General features: G+C 39.0%; 1 protein-coding gene across 2 annotated transcripts; it reads right to left on the bottom strand.

The window, feature by feature from the left end:
- Positions 1-1866: 1866 nt before the first annotated feature.
- cdh19 (cadherin 19, type 2) lies at positions 1867-21919 on the bottom strand. Of its 2 annotated transcripts, XM_035682074.1 has the most exons (13): positions 21751-21918; positions 17092-17471; positions 16668-16962; positions 14521-14640; positions 12886-13053; positions 11622-11812; positions 9838-10091; positions 8466-8602; positions 7418-7539; positions 6965-7082; positions 5251-5502; positions 4041-4082; positions 3289-3412 (listed from the first exon to the last, which is right to left on the bottom strand). In XM_035682074.1, exons 2-12 carry the CDS (start codon positions 17335-17337, stop codon positions 4066-4068), a joined length of 1920 nt encoding a protein of 639 aa, XP_035537967.1. In that variant the 5' UTR covers positions 17338-17471; positions 21751-21918; the 3' UTR covers positions 3289-3412; positions 4041-4065. The 2 variants fall into 2 exon arrangements, with proteins under 2 accessions (XP_035537960.1, XP_035537967.1); XM_035682067.1 differs by lacking the exon at positions 4041-4082 and having other exon boundaries at positions 1867-3412; positions 21751-21919.
- Positions 21920-23354: the final 1435 nt, after the last annotated feature.

Here is a 23354-nt window from a genome sequence, read left to right as displayed (position 1 = left end):
ATAATATTTCTGTTTGATTATTCAAGTAGGGTTTTCAATGGAGGACTTTTACTTGTAATAAAGAACTTTTACATTGTGGTGTTGATAATTTTACTTACATAAAAGATGTAAGGCCTTCTCCCACCACTGAGTTATCTGGGTCAGATAGGTCAGATCACCACCAAAAATGAACCTCTCCAGAATTTGTTTGTCACAGAATCAAAACCACTTGTTCTAAAGAGTCTCAACGTGGTTGTTTTTGTTAAGTATGATTGCTGGGTTCAGATCTGGCCCAATGAATTGCATCAAGGGGGAAATAATCCGGAGTCTGATTCAACTGGACTAAACAGTGCAGACACTCTTCAACCTCAAAAATGAACAGAATACGAAAGCTTTCAACCAACAGCAAAACTTGAAAGGTGTAGTTCACCAGCAACCTGTCACTGAAAACCAAAGCATCTTCTCGCATTGCACACTTTTGGTATCTTTAATTGAGACTGCAGGCAATATGTGTGATATTTTAAATTTAGACAAATACACGAATACACTATTGTGATGCTCAGAATCACATCCAAATCTCAATCACCATAGTCTATAATTACGTTCACATTCCCAAATTGAACATGAACAATTTGATTTCTCCTCAGCCAAACCTTAAGGCATACATGTTGCTAATGATTGTTTTTTAAAAAATGGGTCTCCAAAATCCTTTCAGGCATCTTTTCAATCAGCTCACTGTCTGCCAAATGAGAGCCCTTCTCGGAGACCCTCTAGTGAGCATTGTGGTGGTTTGTGATGAGTTTGGCACTGGGTTTGAAAAGAAGAGCTGAATCTATAACCTGTGCTGGAGAGCAGAGGACAGAGACAGTTGACGGAGTGAAATCCTTCACACTGCTGTAATGAGTATAATTACACAAAGAAAAGGGCTGTTAGGTTAAATTACCCGTGATATTCACCATGGGTAATGACAGAAATTCAGAAGGTTAAATGACACCAGGAGCTGAATGACTTTTGACGTTAAGGTACTTTTGAAAAAGGAATTAGAACAGAGCCTTTATGGGCAAATCCAATACCCTCTATGTTGGACTGTAAAGATTGGTTTGAAAGGAGTTTAAAAAAAAAGGCCTTTTTTGTGAACACCTGTGTCTTTAGAAGCCATTGTGAGTCAATGGTTTAGTCTAAAAAGCACTGCCCGGATAGATTGTTTCCAACAGTGGAAGCTATTTGAAGCTCACTTTGAGTTGCAGTGATGTCTGGAAATTGTCCTGCTGAGTGGTGCACCTACTCATACAAGTAACCACGGCGGGAAAGAAAAAGCTGAAAAGATTCAAGCAATTAGTTGTTTCCGTCATATTGTCTCTTTCCTCGAGGCATTCCAGCTACTTTTCAAATAGGTTTGTGTATGAATTTTTTCATTTTTTTTCTTCAGTGAGAACTATATTCTCTCTGGTCCAAACACTGACCTTCACAGACAGCAAACAGCCCAATTAGTGGATGAGGAGGTGAAGGGGACTGGACCTCATCCCCATGCAATTACCTCAAGTCACCCCTCGAGCAGCCACCCACACAACTAGCAGTGAACATGTAGTGTTTGCCAATAATACTGTAAATGACCATGAAGAAAGAACAGATCCAGGCGCTGTATATTATGCACTTTTTTCCACAGCACTCCAGCTGTTGTGTTTCTCAAGAGTTTCACTTTTCTTTATACATTTCAAATCAAGCCTCAGATAACTTTTCTCCTCTTTCAACCTTACTTTGCTGGAGTTTTGCTGCCAGTCACCCATGTGCTCGCTCCGCTGCTGATTGGCTTACATAAGCAGTGTGATGTGCTCTCTGGTGACTCAACAAAAAGAAAAAAAGTCTTATCATACAGCATAATACATGTCAAACAGTTGATATTTAATGGATACTCTGCTGTATATGAACTTTAATTTATGCGAGAACAAAGCAAATTAGGAAACAAAATCTCTATTTAGAAAGAATATGTTGCAATACACATAACCAAGGGATGTATACATACAATGTAAAATACACATACAATATGAACTGTTATGAGCTAAAATGCCAAATATAAAACAGCAACAACATAACATGAACTAAATAATATTACAAATAGCATCAGAATTTTTTATTTCACATCAGTAATACTGTAGGTATTATACAGTAAATGTAATACTGTCACCTGTCACAGTGTAATGACTGTATTAATTAAAGCATAAATCACATTGTTGCATTCTAAAAAAACCCAAACCTACAATTTATGATCTGCCACATTTTTTGATTCCAGTCAAAAAGTTAAGGCTTAAAGTACCCAGTTAACGCTGCGTGAATCAATAGTAACAATGGATCAAATGACTTTATGCAATGTAAAGGGGTAGCATGTCACCAACTTTACATTCCCAGCTTGAAGAGTGCTTTAGCCTAATTACCCTAATTGTTTCGGTTTTATAGCCAACAAAGACTGCTCTTAACGTCCCTTTTTCCAGCTGCATCAGGCAGTTGTTTTCAGAAAAATGTAATAAACCCACTGTGTGCTACCTGCCCAGTACAACTCAACATTTTAGCTTTTTCCACTGCGGCCAAGTGGCCAAAAAATAAATTAATGCATCTTCAAGGTTATGGAAGGGTCATGGTTAAGGTTGAACGAAACAAACATTGACTTTTGGTAAAAGAGAGGATGCAACAGTCTCTGAAGTTTAAGTCCCATACTTGTTGACTTAACATGTTGTCCCATGTCATGCTAATCCCACCTTTGCTACTGAAAGACAGCAGTAATAATGGGCGCAACCACAAGAAGTTGCTTGTCAGGAGAAATAAAGTTGTTAAATTCATAAAAAAATATATATAATATCTGTCCCTTCTACAAGGGATGTATGATATACATGACATAGGATACATTTAAAAAGAAGAAGAGTCCCTCAGAAGGTGTCTTCATCTCCTCCCCCATACCAAGGGGTAAGTCTAACCAAGTAGGGTCTGGGATTACAAACAGGTTGCTCCGGTCCAAGCTCTATAGTAGAAGACTCCAGTGAGCTCAGGGACCCTGTGGGAGACCCTGACCCCTCATATGCATAGGTTTTTAGGCAGTCAAATGGGGGAACGTAAGGATCACGATCAGCCTCCGCCAGCCGGTCCAGAATAAACTGCCTGAAGACCTCGTCCTCTGGCCCAATGAGGTGGGACTCTCTGAGGGACATTCGTATGCTGGCCCTGACGTCCTCCCTCCGCAGCCTCCTCTCCCTCCTCCTGGGGTGATGGCGCAGCGGGACGACCGGCTGGCAGAAGTCCAGGTCTGCTCCTCCACCCCCCGGTTCTCCGTAATACAGCACCTTCTGTGACACTGTCTCAGGCAGCTCCAGATCCTTCACCTCAAGTCCCTCCTGCTGCTTCCGCCTGTGTCTCCTCACCATCAGCATTAGAATTGACAGGGCTGCAGATACAACGCAGTAGGAGATTATTACAGTTAAACACAAGGTCATGAGCTTAGTGTGAAAAAAGCATTTAGGGTGCCTGATGGAGCATGCACATAGAAAGTACATGTGCACTGAACATTACAGCACTCGGATTTGTTTTCTTTAACTTATTGCGGTCACAAAAATCTAAATGAGGGCAAATTACAGGCTATAAATTATATATATTTTTTAATTTAAGTTTACACATAAATAAAGATTTTTTTATTTGCTCCATGTGGCACAGAATGCTAAAAGTGTTTATTTTTTCTGCCGTGTTTTCACCGGGTATTGTGCTCATCTGACAGAATGTTAGCATAGCAGGTATTGTCATTAATCTTTCATGTGATGGGCACAGGGAGGACACAAAGCAGCCGAGGTCATAATAAAGCTCTTCTCTATGCAAACCCATCAATGTCCCAGGATGGCATTGCTACTGATGTATTGCAATCAATACGCTCATTACCTGACATCATTGCGCTGCAAGCTTTCAGCATTTTAAAAGTGTGTGTTAAAGGCACGCTGGTGAGTTTTAAAAAGGGGATTCAAATATAAGTGCAAATTTGTTAATGAAAAATCCTGCTATTTAACACACATTTATATACTTGCCAAAACGATGTGAGGTGGAACTGCTTTAACTCAACAGATTCGCTGAAAAAGAATGACTTTTTATAACACAGTATCAGTGAGATTGTCATTGTTTCATATGCTCTGTAATTATTTCCAAATGGAATAGACTGACTTTTTAGGAGTTTGATCCTTGGTCTCCTTGATATCTAATGACAATAGGTGAAGTAATTATAGGTGCTGAGCATTAAGATGCCACTGTTTACTGTCTTCAAAAATCTCATTGTGAAGCCACAGCGCAGAAACAATCAGCTCACTAGTACACTTCCCTCTTCCTGTTTAAACAAAATAAACTACCTTTGCAAAATGCCTCTCACAAAGAGTAATCGTGTTTAGTCAGATGCCTGTCTTGTCAATATCAGTAAGGTCTTTTGAAACTTGGCAGAACAGGAACCTTGGTAATACTCTGGTAGCCTTGTTATTTGCTGTTTAAAAGATGTTTTTTTATTTTTTTTATTTTCATTATTACTGATAAATGTTAAGTCTATTTTAATATTCTGTATCTTAATAAACAGATCAGATTCATATGGAGTCCCAAAATACAGCAGTAAATAATATTGTTAATTAATTAAATAAAATGGAGGTTATAAAGGAATAGGTCTAAACTTTACAGTAGCTAAAGCATTTTAGCCAGCAAACTAACACTAAAATAGATAGCTATCAGACGCTACTATGAAGTTCACAAAGACTACTACTATACTTCTATCTTCATCATATCATCTTTATCTTCAAGCCCTTGGTTCTTGTCTTGATCAAGGGAAAAAATTAAAGTCTTGTAGATGTGTAATTTATAATGTTTGTCTGTTTGAAAATAATAAAGTTCAAAACAAAAAGGTGTTACAGAAACAGAATAAAATAAATAAATCTTAATTTATTTGATCAACTGATTGGAGGTTGATGGAAAACAATAATACTTAAATAATATTATTTATTGGTGTATTCTGCTATATTTTTTCACTTGACTGATAACGTTTTATTACATTTTGTCAGTTTTGGGGCTCCATATTTAAACATCTTTCATTTAAATTAATTATTTTTCAGCATTACTTTTTCATTTTCTGATTTTAAGACAGACCCAAAGAGACCAAACTCCAAAAAAATGTGTTGATATCCGTAAATCCTTATTATATCATAGTTTCATATTCTGGACTGAGATGGGATGTGAATACATGATAAGATCATTCTTGCTTACCTGTGAGAGTGACCAGGCAGACCAGAATCCCTATCAAGGTTTGTAGGCTGACCCCCATAGACAGGGCGAGGGCCTTCACCCCCCCTGTGGGACAATGACCGGCAGGCTGGCAGCTGCATACACTGATGGTCAAAGTGCTCGTGCTGGAGAGAGCTGGAGAGCCACTATCTGTCACCACAACAGGCAGGAGGTACTGGGTTCGATCCTTGCGGGTAAAAGTACTCCTACGCGCAACGATGCCGGCTGTATTGTCTAAAAATGACAGAGAGGTGCACTTTTCAGTATTCTACAAAAAAACATGAGTACCGCTTCCACTGTGAGTGTTATTTTGGAGGGAATTCAAAGCTGAATAACAAGTGAACTGACACACATAATGTGATTTAAAATACAATCTAAGCTCTCTGAAAGGCCCAAACACCTTGTCAAATCAAATTTTCAGTGTGTACAAAAGTAAATTTGGAAAATCTCTTTCAGTTTTGGGTTTACCCGTAAGACTTAATCAAGACACTTGAACAATAACTTTTCGGGAGTCAAATATGCCTGCCTTGTGGCATATAGGAATGTGTTTTATTAAATGTGTTCCTTCTTTATTCATTATTCATTTCCTGGTTGCTGACTGGACTGCTGTGCTTGCGTGGCTAACCACCCATACACTGCACCTGCATGCATTTCATTCTAACTTATTTGACACATTCAAACATCACTCTGCTGCACACTTTAACAACACTGTTTGTTCGATTTTGACTGCCCATTTTCATTATAAACATGGAAAAGGGTTGACTGCCCACTCACTACAAGGCAAATGCTTTCAATTTACTTACTTGAGAGGCTGTCAGCCACAAATACTACATTCTGCTGAAGGATTTCGTTCCAAAATGTGGCAAAAAACACTTACGGGTACATAGTGCTCATTTAAATTTAAATTCTTGTTATCATAAAGAATATCCTGCCGTGGTCACACAGTTATACCACTGCTCATACAGGTTATGGTTTAGCTGCAGCTCAGTATTCAGTATTCCAGCCACCAATTGGACTTAAGTATGACTTCATCTGTTTTCACGTATTCATTTTTGCCCCACAGCTAAAAGTCATTTGCAAGATGAAACTTCATGGTGCGAGAGATATAATAATAGAAATTTACTTTATGCTGAGGGTCTCAGCAACAGTGCTGAATCATTCAGCAGCTGGTTCACTTAAAGGAAAAATCTACCAAAAAGCACATAGACTGGAAACGGTGGGGAATGGCTTACCTGGCTCAATCCATAGTTTAAAGAATCAGCACCTCTAAAGCTCATTAATCAACACGTATCTTGTTTGTAAGTGTAAAACTGACAAGTTGTGAAGTATTTTTAGCAAGAGGTTGCTAGGCAACCAGTGGAAACTTCAGAGAGTCCCTGTGTCCATCCAAGAAATACAGCACATAATCCTCGTAAAACCATATTTTTAGTCTTATGCGTTAGTTTTATGTATGGATTAAACAAATGAGCTACTTGTTAATGAGGATTATTTCAAGCCAAGCTAGATGTTTCCCACGTGTTTCCAGACTTTGTGTAAACTAAGCTAACTGTCTGCTGGCTGTAGTTTCATATTTCTTCTCTTCTAACTCTTGGCAAGAAAGCAAATAAGTGTGGTTCGCAAAATGTTAAATTAAGCGTAAAATAGATTTAGAGCTTCAGAGGTATCATGTGTGCCTAAAAATTAAATTAAATATAACCTTGATTGTCTCTGATAGTGAAGTTTGGATTGATATGCTTCTCAGGGACCATAGAGAAGTAGAAGTGGTGTCCTTCCACAGGGTCGTCTGGATCAACAGCACTGAGCAGCTGAATGAGCTGAGAGACACAAAGACACATTACTAAGGCAGTATAGGAAACACAAGTGCCACATACACACAACAGATTTCCAAGGAGGACTATGTAATCATATACACCTTTCCTTTGTCAGAAATATGACCCTCATTCAGCAACTGACAATGTTATGTATGTAAGATGGTACAGTACTGTACAATAGTCAAATAGGTCATTGTGAGAACTTCAATCTTTCAAAAGATGTAGAGAATAGTAGTGCAATATGATTTTATTTTTTAGCTGTATACCTTCATGAAAATTCTCATTGCCAAACTGTTAAATGGTAAATCATGAACATCAGTGTATCATAATATACATACTTCTCCCGCCTGTGTTCCTTCACAGATATATGGCTGGTAATCTCTTGCAAGCCTTGGCACATTGTCGTTTATGTCCAGCACTTTGATGAACACCACCACAGAGGAGGATAAATGGTTCTGCGCTGCAGTAGTGAAGATAGACATTTGCTGGAGTCCACTGGGTGCATGTATCATAAATGCTTTGTAAAAGCTCTGTCAAAATAATACTTAAGACTGATAAATGTTTCTTCTGCTTGAAACACAACTGTGGAGCAGAAAAATGGGCATCAGCGTTTCACAGGTTTCTCCAAACCAAGACCGACTAAACTGTAAAAAACTGTTAAAATAAGTAAACCCATCTATGGAAATTTAAGGGTTTGTATCACTCTATACCAGTGGTTCCCAAACTTATTTTTTATTTTTAGTACAACCCTGTCAGATGAACTCATGTACCCCTTTATTGACACCACCAATGCCACTGGCCATGTTTAATTAACTTTAAACAGGATGTTATTTAGTATTATGAATAATATCAATTGGACAGCTGACAAGCAATGTTTAGGTCATTTGGTTAAGTTTGTACGAGTAGCACTTGGAATGGCTGAAGATGGATGTTTACTATTTGTCTTTTTTCATTGATTTTAGATATTCATTACTTTTAGCAAATATTCATTACTTTTAGAAAACAATTTCAACTGTTTATCTATTACTTTTAGCCATGTATTCTTTCATCATTTATCTATTGCTGTTAGCGAACTACAGTATTTTAACCATTTCCATTTCACGCACTCTCAACAATAACAGTATTGTACGCGTGTTACAGCAAACTCAATATATATAATCAAATTGTAGATTCTGTTTGTTCAAATTAGTTTAAGTTACTACACAAACTTTCCATTTAACCTCTGGCAACTGTATGGTTGGGAATCACTGCTCTAGACGAAGATTTATCATCAACACTTTGCTGTGAATATATCCTGGACATGTTTATGACTGAGTATGGATAAATGTGCCATAAATTGGCCCTGTCAACAAGATGCTTTTGTACAAGACAAAAAATTCTCCTTACTTGTTTCCTTGGCTTCAACCGTCACATTGTGCCAGTTTGAAGTCTCTCGGTCCAAAGCTTTAGCGACAGTTATAGTTCCATTGTTTGGGTCTATTTTGAAAGCTTTTGTGGTATCACTCCTTTTGTCAATTGAATATCTGGAAGGAAAATCACAGAGACAGACACTTAGCAGGCAAGGTTGTTTTCTAGGCAAACAAAACATTGTGATACCACTGGGAGATTAATTAGGCAAACTGCTCAATTTTTTGATCTGTTGACGGATATCCAACAAAGAGACTGCACACACAAGCTAGTGTGACACAGCAACAACATTTCACACAGATGTCATAGACACAATTTGATGTATTTTTCAGTTATTTTAATGCAAGTGTAGAAAATATCATTGTAAACAAAGTGAAACTTTGTCCAGTCTTTTTGGAATTGAATAGTCTGTCTACACAATGTTACAGTTGTAGTAGCTATGGTGACATAATACACATCGCTGCGTCTTGTTTCCCTATAGTGGGTGCCAAGTTAGGGCTTGCATTTTTGAATATAAAAATAGACTTAAAGGAACATCCACAGACCAAGCAAGCAGAAGTATTTATGAAAGAAATATTTGCTTGTTATTGCACAGGTCTTTCACACCTCCATACCCTTAACACTCATTAATGCAAGTGATTATAACACCATGGTGAATTAGAGTAACCAGGATTGAAAACAGGCCGAGTAATGAATCATTTGTGTGAGCCACTTTGCTGATAACGACGTGGAAAATAAGCCAATTTGACCAAAGCAAACTTAATCATATTTAGTAGAACTGTGGAAACCCCTAAAATGTCAGCCTGAATTTATTAATCAATGAGACACTGTCACCAAAGGGACAGTAATAGATGCAAGGCTGAGGATGATGTGCAGCACCTGCCACTCTTAAGCTCTGTTGAGATGGACTACAGGCACCAGTACTGCTGCTGTCTCCTCTGCAACGTGCCCCACTTGCAAATGACTGCAAATCTCAATTCCATATGCCACCTCGTATGGTGCTTTATTACATCCCCACGTCCTAGCCATGTCGCTTTGTGATAATACCATGGCAATAGATAGAAAAGCCTGTGAGGTATAAAAAAAATCGTCATGATTTATTCAGCAGGGCTCATTTCCTACTAAAGTAATATGAGATAAATATGACCATGTACAGGGTATCCAGAGATCAAGGGTAAAAATGGATGCACCGAGCCAGTAACATTATTTGAAATGGAATGATTTTTCACCCTGTGGAGGAAGCTGTCTAGGGACGTTACGCCCCCACCAGCCTGGGTTTCTACCTCATCATTATCATACTGGCAGTTGGGTGGCAGATGCCATTCTTCCTGGTTTAGACGGTTCACATTACCTGATGGGATTGTTGACTGTGTCAGTGTCTCTGGCGCTAACAATGCCAACCACAGTTCCCGCAGCTGCATTCTCAGGAACTTTCCACTCGTAGACCGGTGAGAGGAAGACAGGCGGCTCGTCCACATCCTCCACAACAATCTTGAGGGTTGTCCTGTCACTGAACTCCTCCAAAGTCATAAAACGAGTGTCCACATGGTCATTGACCGCCTCTGCGGCCATGACAAAACGTCTTTTGGTTTCAAAGTCCAAAGGCTGTGAAGGAAAGAAATACCTTTTACAATTCATATTAATAAAGTGGCTGTTATAGGCCTCTGTTTTAACATCGTTAAGCAAGCTCGAGGAGTAACAGCTTTTCGAGTATGTTTTGCTAACTTGTACTTCAGACAGATAATCACTCCTGTGAAAGCAGGACGACTCAGACTGGATGGTGCAATTTAGTCAATGTCAATAAGCTACCAGCTGTGAGCATGCACTTAAATAATGCTGCAATTTCGATTAACATTGTGATGCTAGTAATAAGAAAACAGTATGCACACCATTACCGCGTTCCCAAAATGATTCAGAGACAGAGTCAGTAATGTTTTTTTATATCAGTATCTAAACTGAAATCTCCTGTGCTATAAAGGAGAAGTGGGAAAAAAATAAAGTATGAAGCACAAGAGTAATTTAACGATCAGCATCATTCTATATTTGAGTATTCTGAAACATACTACAAGGAGTTTTTAACTGGTTATGAAACAGTCTTAATTTAATACTGATGCCTCTATGTGACCTACATAAACAAACAAGACCATCAGCGAGAAGATTGGCTAATTCTATACAGTTATTCTTAATGCCTGCAACCGGGTCGGATTCGGTCAGTTTCCCATTGAAATGAGAGAAAGGAAGCTGTGGAAATACAGGACTGATGTCTGTATATTTATATTGAAAGACATAAAAGTGGTGTCAGTCTTCTCATCTAATTCCCAAAATATCTCCCAAAATATCTCCCAAAATATCCAGGTTTGAGTTAGTTACACAACAGCACTGTTATTTTACCAGATTGCCAGTGAGGGCTTAGACAGTTCACAATTCCCCAAGAGAAATACAGCCCCTTGTCACCCTACAAAACAAACTGTATTGTGGTTACTCTTCTAACTTGTCAATTCTGATAAAAACTGGAACATTTCAGTGCTGATGAGAAACCATTAAAAGTAAGTAAGTTAAAGAAAACTATTTACATTCAGTGTTCTTATTTTGTAGCCTAGCATACAGTAGTTTATTGTGTACATGGGGCCAGACTCCGTGACCTGGAAAAGAGACGATATTGCTGTTTCTGCCAGGTGTGTGACTGTGTGTGATTACTGGGTCCCGGTGCCAGGCTGTTACACTGTTGCATCTGGTAGGCTCATTAATTTTTTAAAGAATTATTTAATTTTTTTCGTTGTTGTGTATCTGTGTGGTTTAACGTAGATGCTGCTGTGGTCTGCCAGCTGTGTGTCTGTGGCGAGGCTTGCATGATTATTGGGGAGTGATATGTTGCCATGCCCTCTATCAGGTGCAATGATTTTTTAAACTTTAGTTCACATTGGTGTCTGAAAGTTTAATTAAATCCTAAACACTGGTGATTTAACAAGGATGGTAATAATTGCATATAGTTTTTGTAAAAAATAATGTTTCAGGACCTAATGGTTTCTGTGCCCACCCGCACTATAATTTATGACTACACTACTGCCCTTGAAAGATCAGATTAAAAATTAGATATGAAAATAAATATACTGAATTCATATACAAGACATTCACCTTGGCTAGCAGAACCACTCCTTCCTGCGTCACCGGGTCTGTTTTGATGATAAAAGTGGAGCTTCCCTCCAGGTCATCCTCCAGACTGTAGGTCATTCTGGCATTCGTGCCAATGTCTCCATCCTCTGCCATAATCCTGCCCACTGTGGTGCCCACGGCTGCATTTTCAGGGATGGCAAAGGCGTACAGGTCTGAAGAAAAAAGGATGTTTTGAAAATGATTCATGTCGACACCATTAGCCAGAGATGTTGAATGCTGGAATAGGAAATCAAAAGGAATACGAAATCTGGATGATACCAAATTGGTTCCTTTGCAGCGCCTAATGATAGCTCACGTTTAGAGACAAACAACAAATAAAAAAGTTATCTTCACTAAAAAATCACCTACAGGACTTTTCGGTAAGTTGTTAATAACTAGTCAAGAGAATCGGCTGGTGTGTAAAGTGATAAGAAGCGAGAACATTGTGGTGGAGGGTCAATTTGTGTGAGTCACAGATAAATTGTGGCAACTCCACATAATCCCAGCCTAACTCTAATAAGAAGATGAGAAAATATGATTATGTCTTTGAGGGACTCTATTTGAATGGCTGCCACAACTGGGAGGAGCTCAACAGCAACCAGCTGCTCCTAAGAAAAAAAGGCCCTGCTGATAATAATTTGCAATTATGAGACAAAACAGAGGGCACAGTTCAAAGTGAGGTGTGGCCATACAATATTTATAAGGACTTTTGACTAAACATAGAATCCATGGGATACAGTTGTACCAGCAATGAATGTCAATGTGACATTAATAGTTAAAAGTATCATCCTTGCTGTTTCATTTCTACAGAATTGATTTCTTCCCTGGGCATTCATTTAGTGAGGTTTATCGCTGAGAAGGCTAGGTTTGTTTCCAAAGGTCATGACAAATGTCCTTTCATGTGTGAATGATTAAATTCATCCAGTGGGCGACACATGTACGTGTGCATACGCAGAACATCCCCATCTCCTTCCTCGTCTCTTTCCCTCTATCTGTCTCTCTCATTCATCCAATGTCTCCTTTTAAATTTGGCCGTCTGAATAACAAGATGTGCACAGCCGAATGCAGGACTGGCAGCACAAACCACCCACCCGAACCGGAGAAGTGTGATCAAATAAATACCTCTTAGGTGTAATATTAAACATCTCCTTGCAGTCTGCAACGCTTTGTACCCTTTCATTGATTCCCTTAGTGTGTATGGCCAAGTGTTTGCATCACTATGACTCATACTGTATGAGTGACTCACGGTGCTGGAATGTGGGTCCATTGTCGTTGACATCAGTCAGGCTGACGGTTACTGTGGTGGAAGAGGAGTAACCACCACTGAGGCCTAGCATATCCTTCACCTGCACCACCACCAGGTACTGCTCTCTGGCCTCGCGGTCCATGTTTGGCCAAGATGTTACAATAATCCCTGCAGGTGGAGAAGGCAGACTGAGAGGAGGGATACAAGAGGCAAGTTGAATTCATTAAGACAGCATCAAGTGTATCTGTGGGCGGTTTTCTATCTTCTTTTTCCTATTTTGTTCAACCAAATGTACGTAAACAAACTTTGCCTCAAGTAGTCTTTGAGAGGCCTGTGCAATACGTGCAGTGAAACTACACCACAATAAACTTCAAGCCTGCAAATTTGATCAATATACAAAGAAATATCAAGAGGGCTTTCAGACGACTTAATGCTTTAGTAAACAGTGGAACAATTTGAATCCAGAGAATTATATCGACCTGGAAAATGTATGCTATTTTTGCCTTGTAATCTAATCTTGTGTTTAGATGACATGGGATTTTTTCAGCAGCCCTTCGCCATTCATTGTTCATCTAGTCATTTAACTATTGTATTGTGACAAACACATCTGACTCGTGCGTGCTGTACATAAAGTATCTACTAGAGCTGTTTTAGCCACCGGGCCATGTAACACTGCCAAATAATTAGTGTTTTTTTTTAAGGATAAGTAAGGTTTTTTTGTTCATTCTTCCCCATGAAAAGACCAAAACCAACTATTTGTTAGTCTTTCTTTCAGTACTTTGTGCAACAGAATGGCTCATTCATGTGCTTTTTTATAATGTTTTTAATTTTAATGTTTTGGACAATAATGGAGCTCTATGGCACAGATGAATCAGATACATCATACTTTGGCAACACAGGCAATACCTAGGATAGAAGCACTGAATGGAGAATGGAGGATTGCTGGTTTTAATGGGATTTTGTAAATATAACATTTTTCTAAATGCATCCTCATAGTTTAACTGAAGCCATGAGCAAAACTACAACTTAGTCGTTTGGCGTCAACTGCTGCCCACTCCTGAGTGAAAACTTAGCAATTGGTTTCCTAAAAGTCAGATTTGCCCTTTTACATATTGCATTCATTTGCATTTTGACATTTTTTGACGTCAATAATTCCCTCCCCCAACTCTCCACAGTTCAGGTCAACAATGTGTGTGGGAAGTGTTGTAACTGACCTCTGTATTACACAAGTAAATAGTGTAAATGTACATGCATTGGCATCCGTTGAACTAGTAAACACTTACATTTTTCCCAATGGTCTAAAAGAAAACAAATCTGTGAATATCTGTTATTAGACATGAAGTTGCCAAGGGAATCTATGTAATTCTCAAGGTGAGAAACATAGTCTGAGTTGTGAAAAGTGACTAGTACCAGAGGGACAAAGTCCAAAGACAAGACAGTTTCCTGTCTCAACAGCCGGAAATTGGAAACATTCCTGCCCTTCCTTTTTTTTTAACCCCGGTTGTTGTGAAGTTAAACATTATTTCTGCACAGCCAAATTTCTACTCTCTAATAGCCCAAACTATGATTGATGAGAGATCTGTGTTTGACTAAAGGATGGTTCAAAGTAAAAGCCTCTGTATCTCTCAGTGGTACCCGTCTTTGGCTCCACAGAGAAGTAGGGCTCCCCCTGCAGGATGGAGTAGATGAGCTTGGCGTTGTTTCCGAACATGGGATCATCAGCATCTGTGGCTGTCACCTGGGCCACCGTGGTCCCTGTGGGGGGGAGCGGATCACACAGTCAGAGTTAGCTCAGGCAGCAGTTCCAGTCGACGGGGAAATAAAGTGATTATGCCACAGTCCCGCAGGGTCTGTCTGTCTGGCTCAGGGGGGGAGCAGTGGAAATGGAAGAGGTGTGTGGAGGGGGTGAGGTTGAGGTAGTGTGAGAGGAGGGATGTTGACAAAGGGGTGAGAGTTGGGGAGGTGGGGGTGGGGAGCAGCATTGGCCTTTCGCAACTCAGTAAGGCTGTGCAGGTGTGTGTGACAGCCTCTCCAGCCCTATAGCTACGTCTCTCTCAGTATCCACCTGCCCCTCATTTCCTCTCTTCCGCACTCTGATTCAGTTTCACCTCTCTATCTTTCACACGTACTACCCTTTTCTCCGCTGACCATATCCTTCTTCTCACCTTGCTTTCTACAGTATCTTTCTCTCCCTTAGCCCTCTTGTCTATCTCATTCTTTTTTTTCCCCAGACAGCACTCTGTTCTTCTTTCACAGGCAGGGATTTACTGCAGCATTTCTTATTTTCAGGCACCCGCACTACAACCTTCCCCTCTCACTTTACCTTTTTGAGTCAAATGCATTATGATTTATTACGAGTGAGATATTATGCTGCAAAAGCAGATTACATATAAATTGAAATGGTAATGTTTGTGGTATGAAAGGGCAGTGGTTATAGTAACATTATTTAAGAAATTTAAGGCATCCAAGCTACGATTCAGAATCCAATACTTTTGACTTCCTGAATGGGGACAGATGACAGACATTCATATAACCTTTTGTTCATTGTCTTCAGTCAAGATTTAAGTTAAGAAAATTAATTTGAAAAGTAGGCTATATCCTTGAAAATGAAGCCAATAACAAGTTTTTATCTGTTCAACAGAAAATGTTTAACTTTTATTTGTGAAAAAAATGAATCTGTTGTTTGTGTGACTAGTATTTGTAATATATAATTCTCAGAAATGTGTCAATCATGACAAATATAGCTATACATTTGAATCTTGGATAATGCCATTGTTTAGCCTATTCCAAATCTTACCAGAACATTTAAAAACCAAATAATAAAAGATCTGTTTACCACCCCAAAAAGACAGAAAAGTGTATGAAAAACTGAATTCAAACAGCTGTGTTTGGAGCTAAATGCTAACAACAACATAGATTGCTCACAGTGACAGCAATAAGGGATTATTCAACATTGTGGGAAGCATGCTTATTCACATTCTTGTCAAGTTGGAGTTAGATAAGAAGATCCTTACCCCTCTAACATCTGCACTGTAAATACATAGCTAACACCCAGTTAGCTTAGCTAATCATACAATGTGGAGACAGGGTGAAGCAGCTAGACGGGCTCAACACAGTACCAGCACCTCTAAAAGTCACTAATTAGCATGTTATATCTTGTTTGTTTAACCTTTATAAAAACGGAAGTGTAAGTGTTACATATACCCATTTCATCGTCTTGGTTGGGAGCAGTACCTCCCTAGAGTCTCCACTACGTGTTAATTAGTGGGCTTTAGAGGCTACTGTTTTCACCTACATATTTACCATAAAGATACGAGAGTGGTATCAGTCTTCTCATCTAACTCTTGGCAAGAAAGCAAATGGTTTCCATAATGTCGAACTATTCCTTTAACACGCTGATGTTTCAGGGTTCAGGGTTCAGGTAGGTTTATAGGGTCTCAGTTTAGTGTGTTAGCATACTAACATTTACTAATTAGCACAAAACACAAAGTATAGCTGAGGTTGATGAGAATGTTACAAGTTTTGCAAAGCATTTTCTCATAAACCAAAGTACTGGAAAAATTGACCTGATGATGGTGCCAAATGAAAAGCTGGGGGGGTCACCAAAGCAATTACATTTCAACCGGCGGGCAATAATAATTTAAATACAAAATTTCCTGGCGACCTCTAACAATTGTCAATATATTTCAGTGAAGTTATCTACCAACCGACTGCCACTGCCATCCACTGCATGCCTATACTTTCAATGTGGGGTGCTTTCTCCTCGTCTTTCTTAAACATACCAGTTGGACACATCTCAGGAATGCTGGATACATATGGTTCGTTCTGGAACTGGGGGACATTGTCATTGATGTCCTGCACCTTGATGATGAACTCTGACTGGGGTTCCTCTGGTTCATTGGTCCTCCTGTTGATAGCCTGGGCTTGAAGGACATAGAAGGCCTTTTCCTCACGGTCGAGCTTCTTCAGTGTCCGGATCTCACCAGAATACTCATCTATCTCAAACACATCTCCGGCACCTTCTCCTGTTAATATGTACTTGATAGAAAACTCGCCTCGGTCAGAGTCAGATTTGAGCTACAAAAAGAGGAGGGGATATATAAAAGCTTGATTTTTTTTTAGAGGAAAACAGACAACATACTGTATGCATTTTCAAAGGGAAGTACCGTATCAAGGACATGGAGGACATTCAATCTGAAGCGGTACCTGGCCAATAACGCGAGGAGTGGGATCTTCCTCGGGGACAAACAGCTGTTTCCAGATCCAGCCTCTCTTCAGGCGATGGTGCAGATGAGTGGACCCCTGGGCCAATTGTTGGGCTTCCAGACCCTGAGTACCTCTCATATCGCTCAGCACCCCGCCAGGAATCATAGAAAAGGCCGTCACCATGGCCAAAACACTCGGCATGCTCATTTTTACTGTCCATCCGTGCATTTCCTCTGCACTGACCATGATTAGTGGAAAGAAGATAAAGGTATCACTGGTCCAGTGCTACCAATTCTTCATTCAACGGCACAGTAATTCATGATCCTGGGAGTGCTGTATCCCACCTTGTTAGGATGTGGTTTGTATGCATGCTCATGTCTCTGAAATAAAAGTTAACAATTTAATTAATTGCTGCAGTGAGAAATTTCCCACAGTGCACAGAGATAGCAAAATGAGGAAATTGAAATCTGTGGCAGCAGTACAAAATCTGAAAATCGAGTGTTTAATTACACAAAGCTTTAGGTACATATGTGAAGTATTTTATATTTTCTCAAATGACAAAGCTACACAAAAAGCCATGGAATATTTATGTGAAATTAGAAGTGGATTTTAGTTCTAATTAAAGGCAAATCTAATTTGAAGAAAAAAGAGATGACTGTCTTAAATATCAGTGGTTGAATGACTGTAAAGTAGTTCAACTAAATTGGAAAACATAGGCATTACAGTATTATGTTTTTGTGTGTGTGAAAACTAGTTAGCAAGTGTGCATTAAACCAGTTACTGCAACTACAAGAATAAACTGTCGAAATAACTAAAAGTAATGTAGTAATGTAGTTCATCTGAGGGCTGTAAGGGTAGGTCTGACAGAAAAGTCAAGGATTGGAACCAGTCTTATATAAGCTCTATAATAACATGATCCCTTTTTTATCTATCTGAAAAGTTATGTCAAATCCATTGTACAACAACAACTCAGATAACAAATTTAAGCAAGAAAACCAGAGCAGAAACTTTATAGGAGAGAGACAATCCCTTTGTCTGAACTCTCCTTTTTTGTCTTGCATCCTGCAGTCCTGCACGGCAGCTGAAAACAGCCCTCTGTTTTGAATTCAAACAAGGCTCTGTATTGTGTTGCATCGGGGGGAGCAGGGCCTGAACATCATTCCTTAAGCATGACACTGCACTCTGCAGCTGACTAATGAAGACTTCTAATTAGATCAATGTCTCCCCAGACATGGAAAACAGAGACACACATGCCTCTGACAAACTATGAGTCGAATCGATGCACCAATTATAATGTGCGCCAAGATGAGGGTCAGGAGTGTAAGGACAATGAAAGTCAGACAGGAAATTAGTTACGACAACACAAATAAAATACAAAGTGAAAACACTAATTCATTTTTAATTTCCTTTATATAAACTTAATAACTCTGCTGTCTTTTATTTTTACTAGTAACAATAACCATCCACTCTCAACTCAACTCGACATGTTACTGTCAAAAAGACCAAAATATCACATCACGGCTTTGTCATCCTATGTTACCAAGTGTGATCACTAAATCATTTTTCATGAAATGAGAATGGCGATCTTTTTGTCTCTACTGCGTTTGGCTCAAACTGTAATGTTGTTACTTTCCTCTCATTTAAGACTTTTGTCTTTTAGTCTTTTACTTTGAAAAGCAATGCAAATTTTTTGTCTAGACATGAATCCCTGAACCGAACTTTACTGCTCTCCAGTCAAGCAGCAAACCATACATCAGCACTCAGTGGGATCAGTTGTTATTAAGGGCTAGAAGTCACAACAGCCATAATTCTGAACAATTTTAATAGAGTTTTTTGACACTGTAATATCAGCACATAACATATACAGTCCCACAATGTGGATGGTTTAATCCAAAGTGCTGAACAGGAACACAAGTGTATGCATTTTTAGCATGGGTGGTCCCTGTGGAAATTTAACATATAGAGTATACTGCAGGAAGTTGTTTCAGCAGTTGGAGTAGTTGCAGTATTAATGCTTTAGCAGCTCATAATGTTCATGTTTAATCTTGTAAAAGTAAATTAGCCGTCAAGACCCATTTGTAATGAGCTGGTAAAATCAATTACTGATGCGGGCTTTCAGTTCTGAAATTCAATTTCGATACAGAACGTGAATGAAAGTATGTGTTTGTGCTTATGTATGTCTTTACGGGCCGTATTCATATCTCCGAGCATTGCGGAGTGACATTCCAATTAGTGGCCACTGAATCGTGAGCTGTTATGGTCTTTCATAGGGCTGCCAAGCACGCGCCCAAACTGAACGCCTTGAGCCAAAACTAGACAACAGCCCTCAATGATGTTACTCTGAGCAACTGCTCAGCTGCCAACATGCCAAGGAGTCTGCTTAAAAATCTTCCTGGGGGTATCAGCCCTTACTGATGTGGCTGGAATAGTGCACAGGTCAACAGATGTTTAGGTGCCAATTTAACAAGATGGGCCTTTCTAGAAATAAGTGATGAAATTCTGGGAAAATAATGGGTATGCCAAAAAACTCCCAGCTCCAGGTCTGTAAATAGCAAAGGCATTAGGGAGCAAGTAAAACACATGTCCATGTGTGACAGGCAGCTTGATAGTGCTTGATAATAATGATGACCCTGCCAAAGTCTGATTTTAAAAGCATTAAATATAGGGATAGATCCATTTAGACCTTTCCTAATATAAATGTGTCAGTTATCCTTTATAGGTGTATAAGTTCTGAAAGAAATCAAGTGAAACTAAAAATATAAGAAAAAAGAAACACTATTTAACCCTTTGGTCAATGTTCTCCTTTCAAAGGAAACTCTCATTTCTACATGACATGCACTACATGCAGAGTGCCCTGAGGTTGACAGCCATTCATTACCTCTAATAGGCCTTCCTCCCATTTCCAGCAGACTTCCTAGCCTGTATGTACAGTATGCACATGACAGAATGACAACGAGCTGCAGTCTCACAATGTTAAGCACTAGATGCGCTGAGACCATCACATTATTTTCCTATATGGTGATGTGTTCTAGCTAATAAAATGTCGCTCTGTTGTAGAAATGGTTCCAGGATGATGTTAAAATGTGTCTAATGTGCCAACGCAAATGTTAAAACGCAGCAATAAAGAAAAAGCAGCTTCTACTTGACATTGTGGATGACACAATCAATATAAGCGTGCAGTGCCAACGCTAACTGCTACATGATGCTAACTTTGTATGAGCATTAATTATGTTTTGATTCATGCATCAATCTCCTGACTTGGTCTTATGTAGGATAATTGAAAAAAGAAATGGATGGGTGTGAATTATTTAAAAATTAAAAAAGCTGAAAACGTGACGATGGATGTAAATGTGGACTTAAATCTCACATTCAATCTTTTAGAAACATGAAGAAAAATCAATCTGTTAAGCCTTGCGTCTTTAAGATCATTGTTCCAAGACAAAACGTCCTTAATTGGTCATTTGGGAGCTTATCATGGACTTGTTTACTGTTCAGCTCTGGAAAACAATAACACTAACATGTAGTTTACGTCTCCTAAATCAGGACCTCAAGTGAGTCCAGAGACTGAGCTAGAACACCAGGGGAATGTCAAGCCATCATGTACTTGCAAATAAGTAATTTGTTTGAGTTTATTATGTGCACAAAAGGAAATTATTGCTGTTTAGCAAGTGTCACGACTTTCAACTGACATTTATTCGAGATAGGACTACATCCTATTATTTGTCTTCTTTCTTTTTCATTGAAAACAATTAATTGATGCTCCACAAGAAAAGAAAAAAAAAAGATGAGTGGATTTAAACTACAGCCAATTATCTATAAAGACTTAATTACAGTGATAAAAAGAAGTTTGTGACAACGTTTCAAATTAAACTTCAAGTAATATCCGACAGAAACATTCTGAGAACAGATGATCATCTTAATATACTCATTTTAAAGGCTAAAGCGTACTTGAGTATCCACTACGCTGCAATTTTCACTCCTCCAGTCTTTTCATTTCTGTTGTCTATGACCCAATATTCTGGGAAGATATGCCAAATCATGTTAGCATTCTCCAGACATTTCCCTCTTTTACCAAGGTTTTTTCCTCCGTATTGAGGATGTTCTTCAGTTAGAGATGGAGTAGTTGTCCGTCACCGTTTATGGCCTTTGCATAATTGCACTAAAAAAAGTAACCAACAGAAAGGTCATGGATGTAGTACATTCCTGTTTTAATCATGTGTATGTTACTACATACTATAGGTCAATAACGTAAAACATGGGGTGAAAAAAAGTTTATATTTTTATGAAATAAACTTTTTAGATGATAAATACTAGTGAACTAAAAAAAAAAATACATCACTTATGAGCAATTTAAAACATTGTCAGTTATTTCAGAAGGTACAAAACTATGAAAAAGCCAGAAGCCATCTTAAAAGACCCAAGACATGTAATGATTCCTTGCTGTGACAAATACAAAAAAACCCTGGATACATTTAGAATTGATTGTGTTCAGTTATTATGAATTTAAGCCTTTCTGCTGCTGCTTTTATGTTGAAAACCTCTTTACTCTTTGTATTCCTCTATACATCCTTTTCTCGACAATACATAAAATTGCATCTAATTATCTTCTGACAAAAGATCTTCTCTTATGGGATGTATAGTGTCCACCAACACACCCACCTGTTTGTGTGATGCTGCTGTCCCCCAATCCACTTGTCACCAACCGCCGTCAAGAGAGATCATCGCAGGGTGTAAAGAAACACAATCTGCTTGACTAAATACCCTGGTACTGGAAAGCAATTCAGTCACCACAATAGCAGAAGCAAATGCGCGTAATCCCCTCCGCTGACGACCTCCCCTTTTCTTCTTCTTCTCTCCCCATTTCTGCCCTTTTCAAACTTCCTGGAGAAGAACAAACACAGGCTCTATTGTCAGGGACTCGCATCTGAACACTGCAGAACACTCACGGCCTTCATCACCATGCAAATAGTCACAGCCTAGACTTAACAAATGGATTTCTATCTTTTCACCCTCTCTGGTTTTTTCTCCCTATTTTGGTGAACAATCCGGTGCTTATTAGAGTCGAGCTGGAGCATGGAGGGGATGGTAAATCATTCACTGTATACGGCCACTATTTCTGCTAGTGATAGGAAGGCAACAGTCTGTTTTTTGACATTCATGCCGAGGGAGCATGTTGTTCCTGCATGCCTCATCCCGATATGGTCAAATTTAAAAATTGACCTGTCATGACACCAAGTATGCAAATCACTTGAGATGTTGTTGGTCCTGCACATTCTCCCGGTTGTTAACATGTGCTGGTAAATAAAGGGTGTTTCAACTCTGCCTTACCCCAGCTTCTCTGTCTCAAAAACCAATCTAGAATCAAAATCAATCTATATGGCCTTTAGAGAGCAATGTTTGGAATATAGAGCCGGGGTCACAAAGGAGGCGAACACACCATGAAGCGCTGTTCACAAAGCTGTTCACACAGCCTGGAGCTCCGCAATTTGCTCACACTCTGGAGCGATTGTTTCTGCGTCTGATTTATTTTTTCCGCAAGCTGAGAGCAAATTGAGAAAACACACTGAAAATCTATTGTAAATTATATAAATTATACACTAAATGACCTGATTGTGATAAATGCTGAAATATGCAGCCAATTGTTGGCCTCCCTGTTCAGTTTCAGGTTCTGGACAGCACGGGAAAAACAAACCATCAGAAAGAATGGCAGACAGCAGTATATTGCTGTGATTTCATATAATTTACAAAGAATGGAATAAAATATATTAAATACAATTATTTTGTATATACAATTCTATGTAATTTATTAATTATCAGCATCTCATTGTCCAAACTGCCCATGTTTTCTCCTTGTACGGGGGAGTTTTGTAACATCCAGTTTTTAAATGACATCTTAGAGGACGGCAAAAAGTTAAAATAATTTAAATTTGGACATGCAGTGCCGTCAGTTGTAACCTTTGCTTTCGCTGATATATTTTCCATGCTTTTCCTGCTCTTATCCACTAACATGACATTCGGTTTGCCATCCACTGTCTGCCAGAAGGAGAAACTATGGTGGCCGTGAATCTCCTTTAAAAAATGTGAAGTGTCCTATACAGAGCTAATGTTTGGTTTGTCTAAGCTACTGTAGAAACATGACACTTCAACGTGGTGCCCTCCATGCAAGTGGATACACTCCATCTAGATAAAGAACAGCCCAATCCAAGGTAAATAATACACAAAAATTACAATTTTCAGGTGATTATACACTGATGAAAACATAC

This window comes from Morone saxatilis, unplaced genomic scaffold (genome assembly GCF_004916995.1).
Source record: "Morone saxatilis isolate NCDOM2014 unplaced genomic scaffold, NCSU_SB_2.0 Contig0, whole genome shotgun sequence".
In the NCBI taxonomy this organism is placed as follows: domain Eukaryota; kingdom Metazoa; phylum Chordata; class Actinopteri; family Moronidae; genus Morone; species Morone saxatilis.
This window is presented reverse-complemented; position numbering and strand designations above follow the sequence as displayed.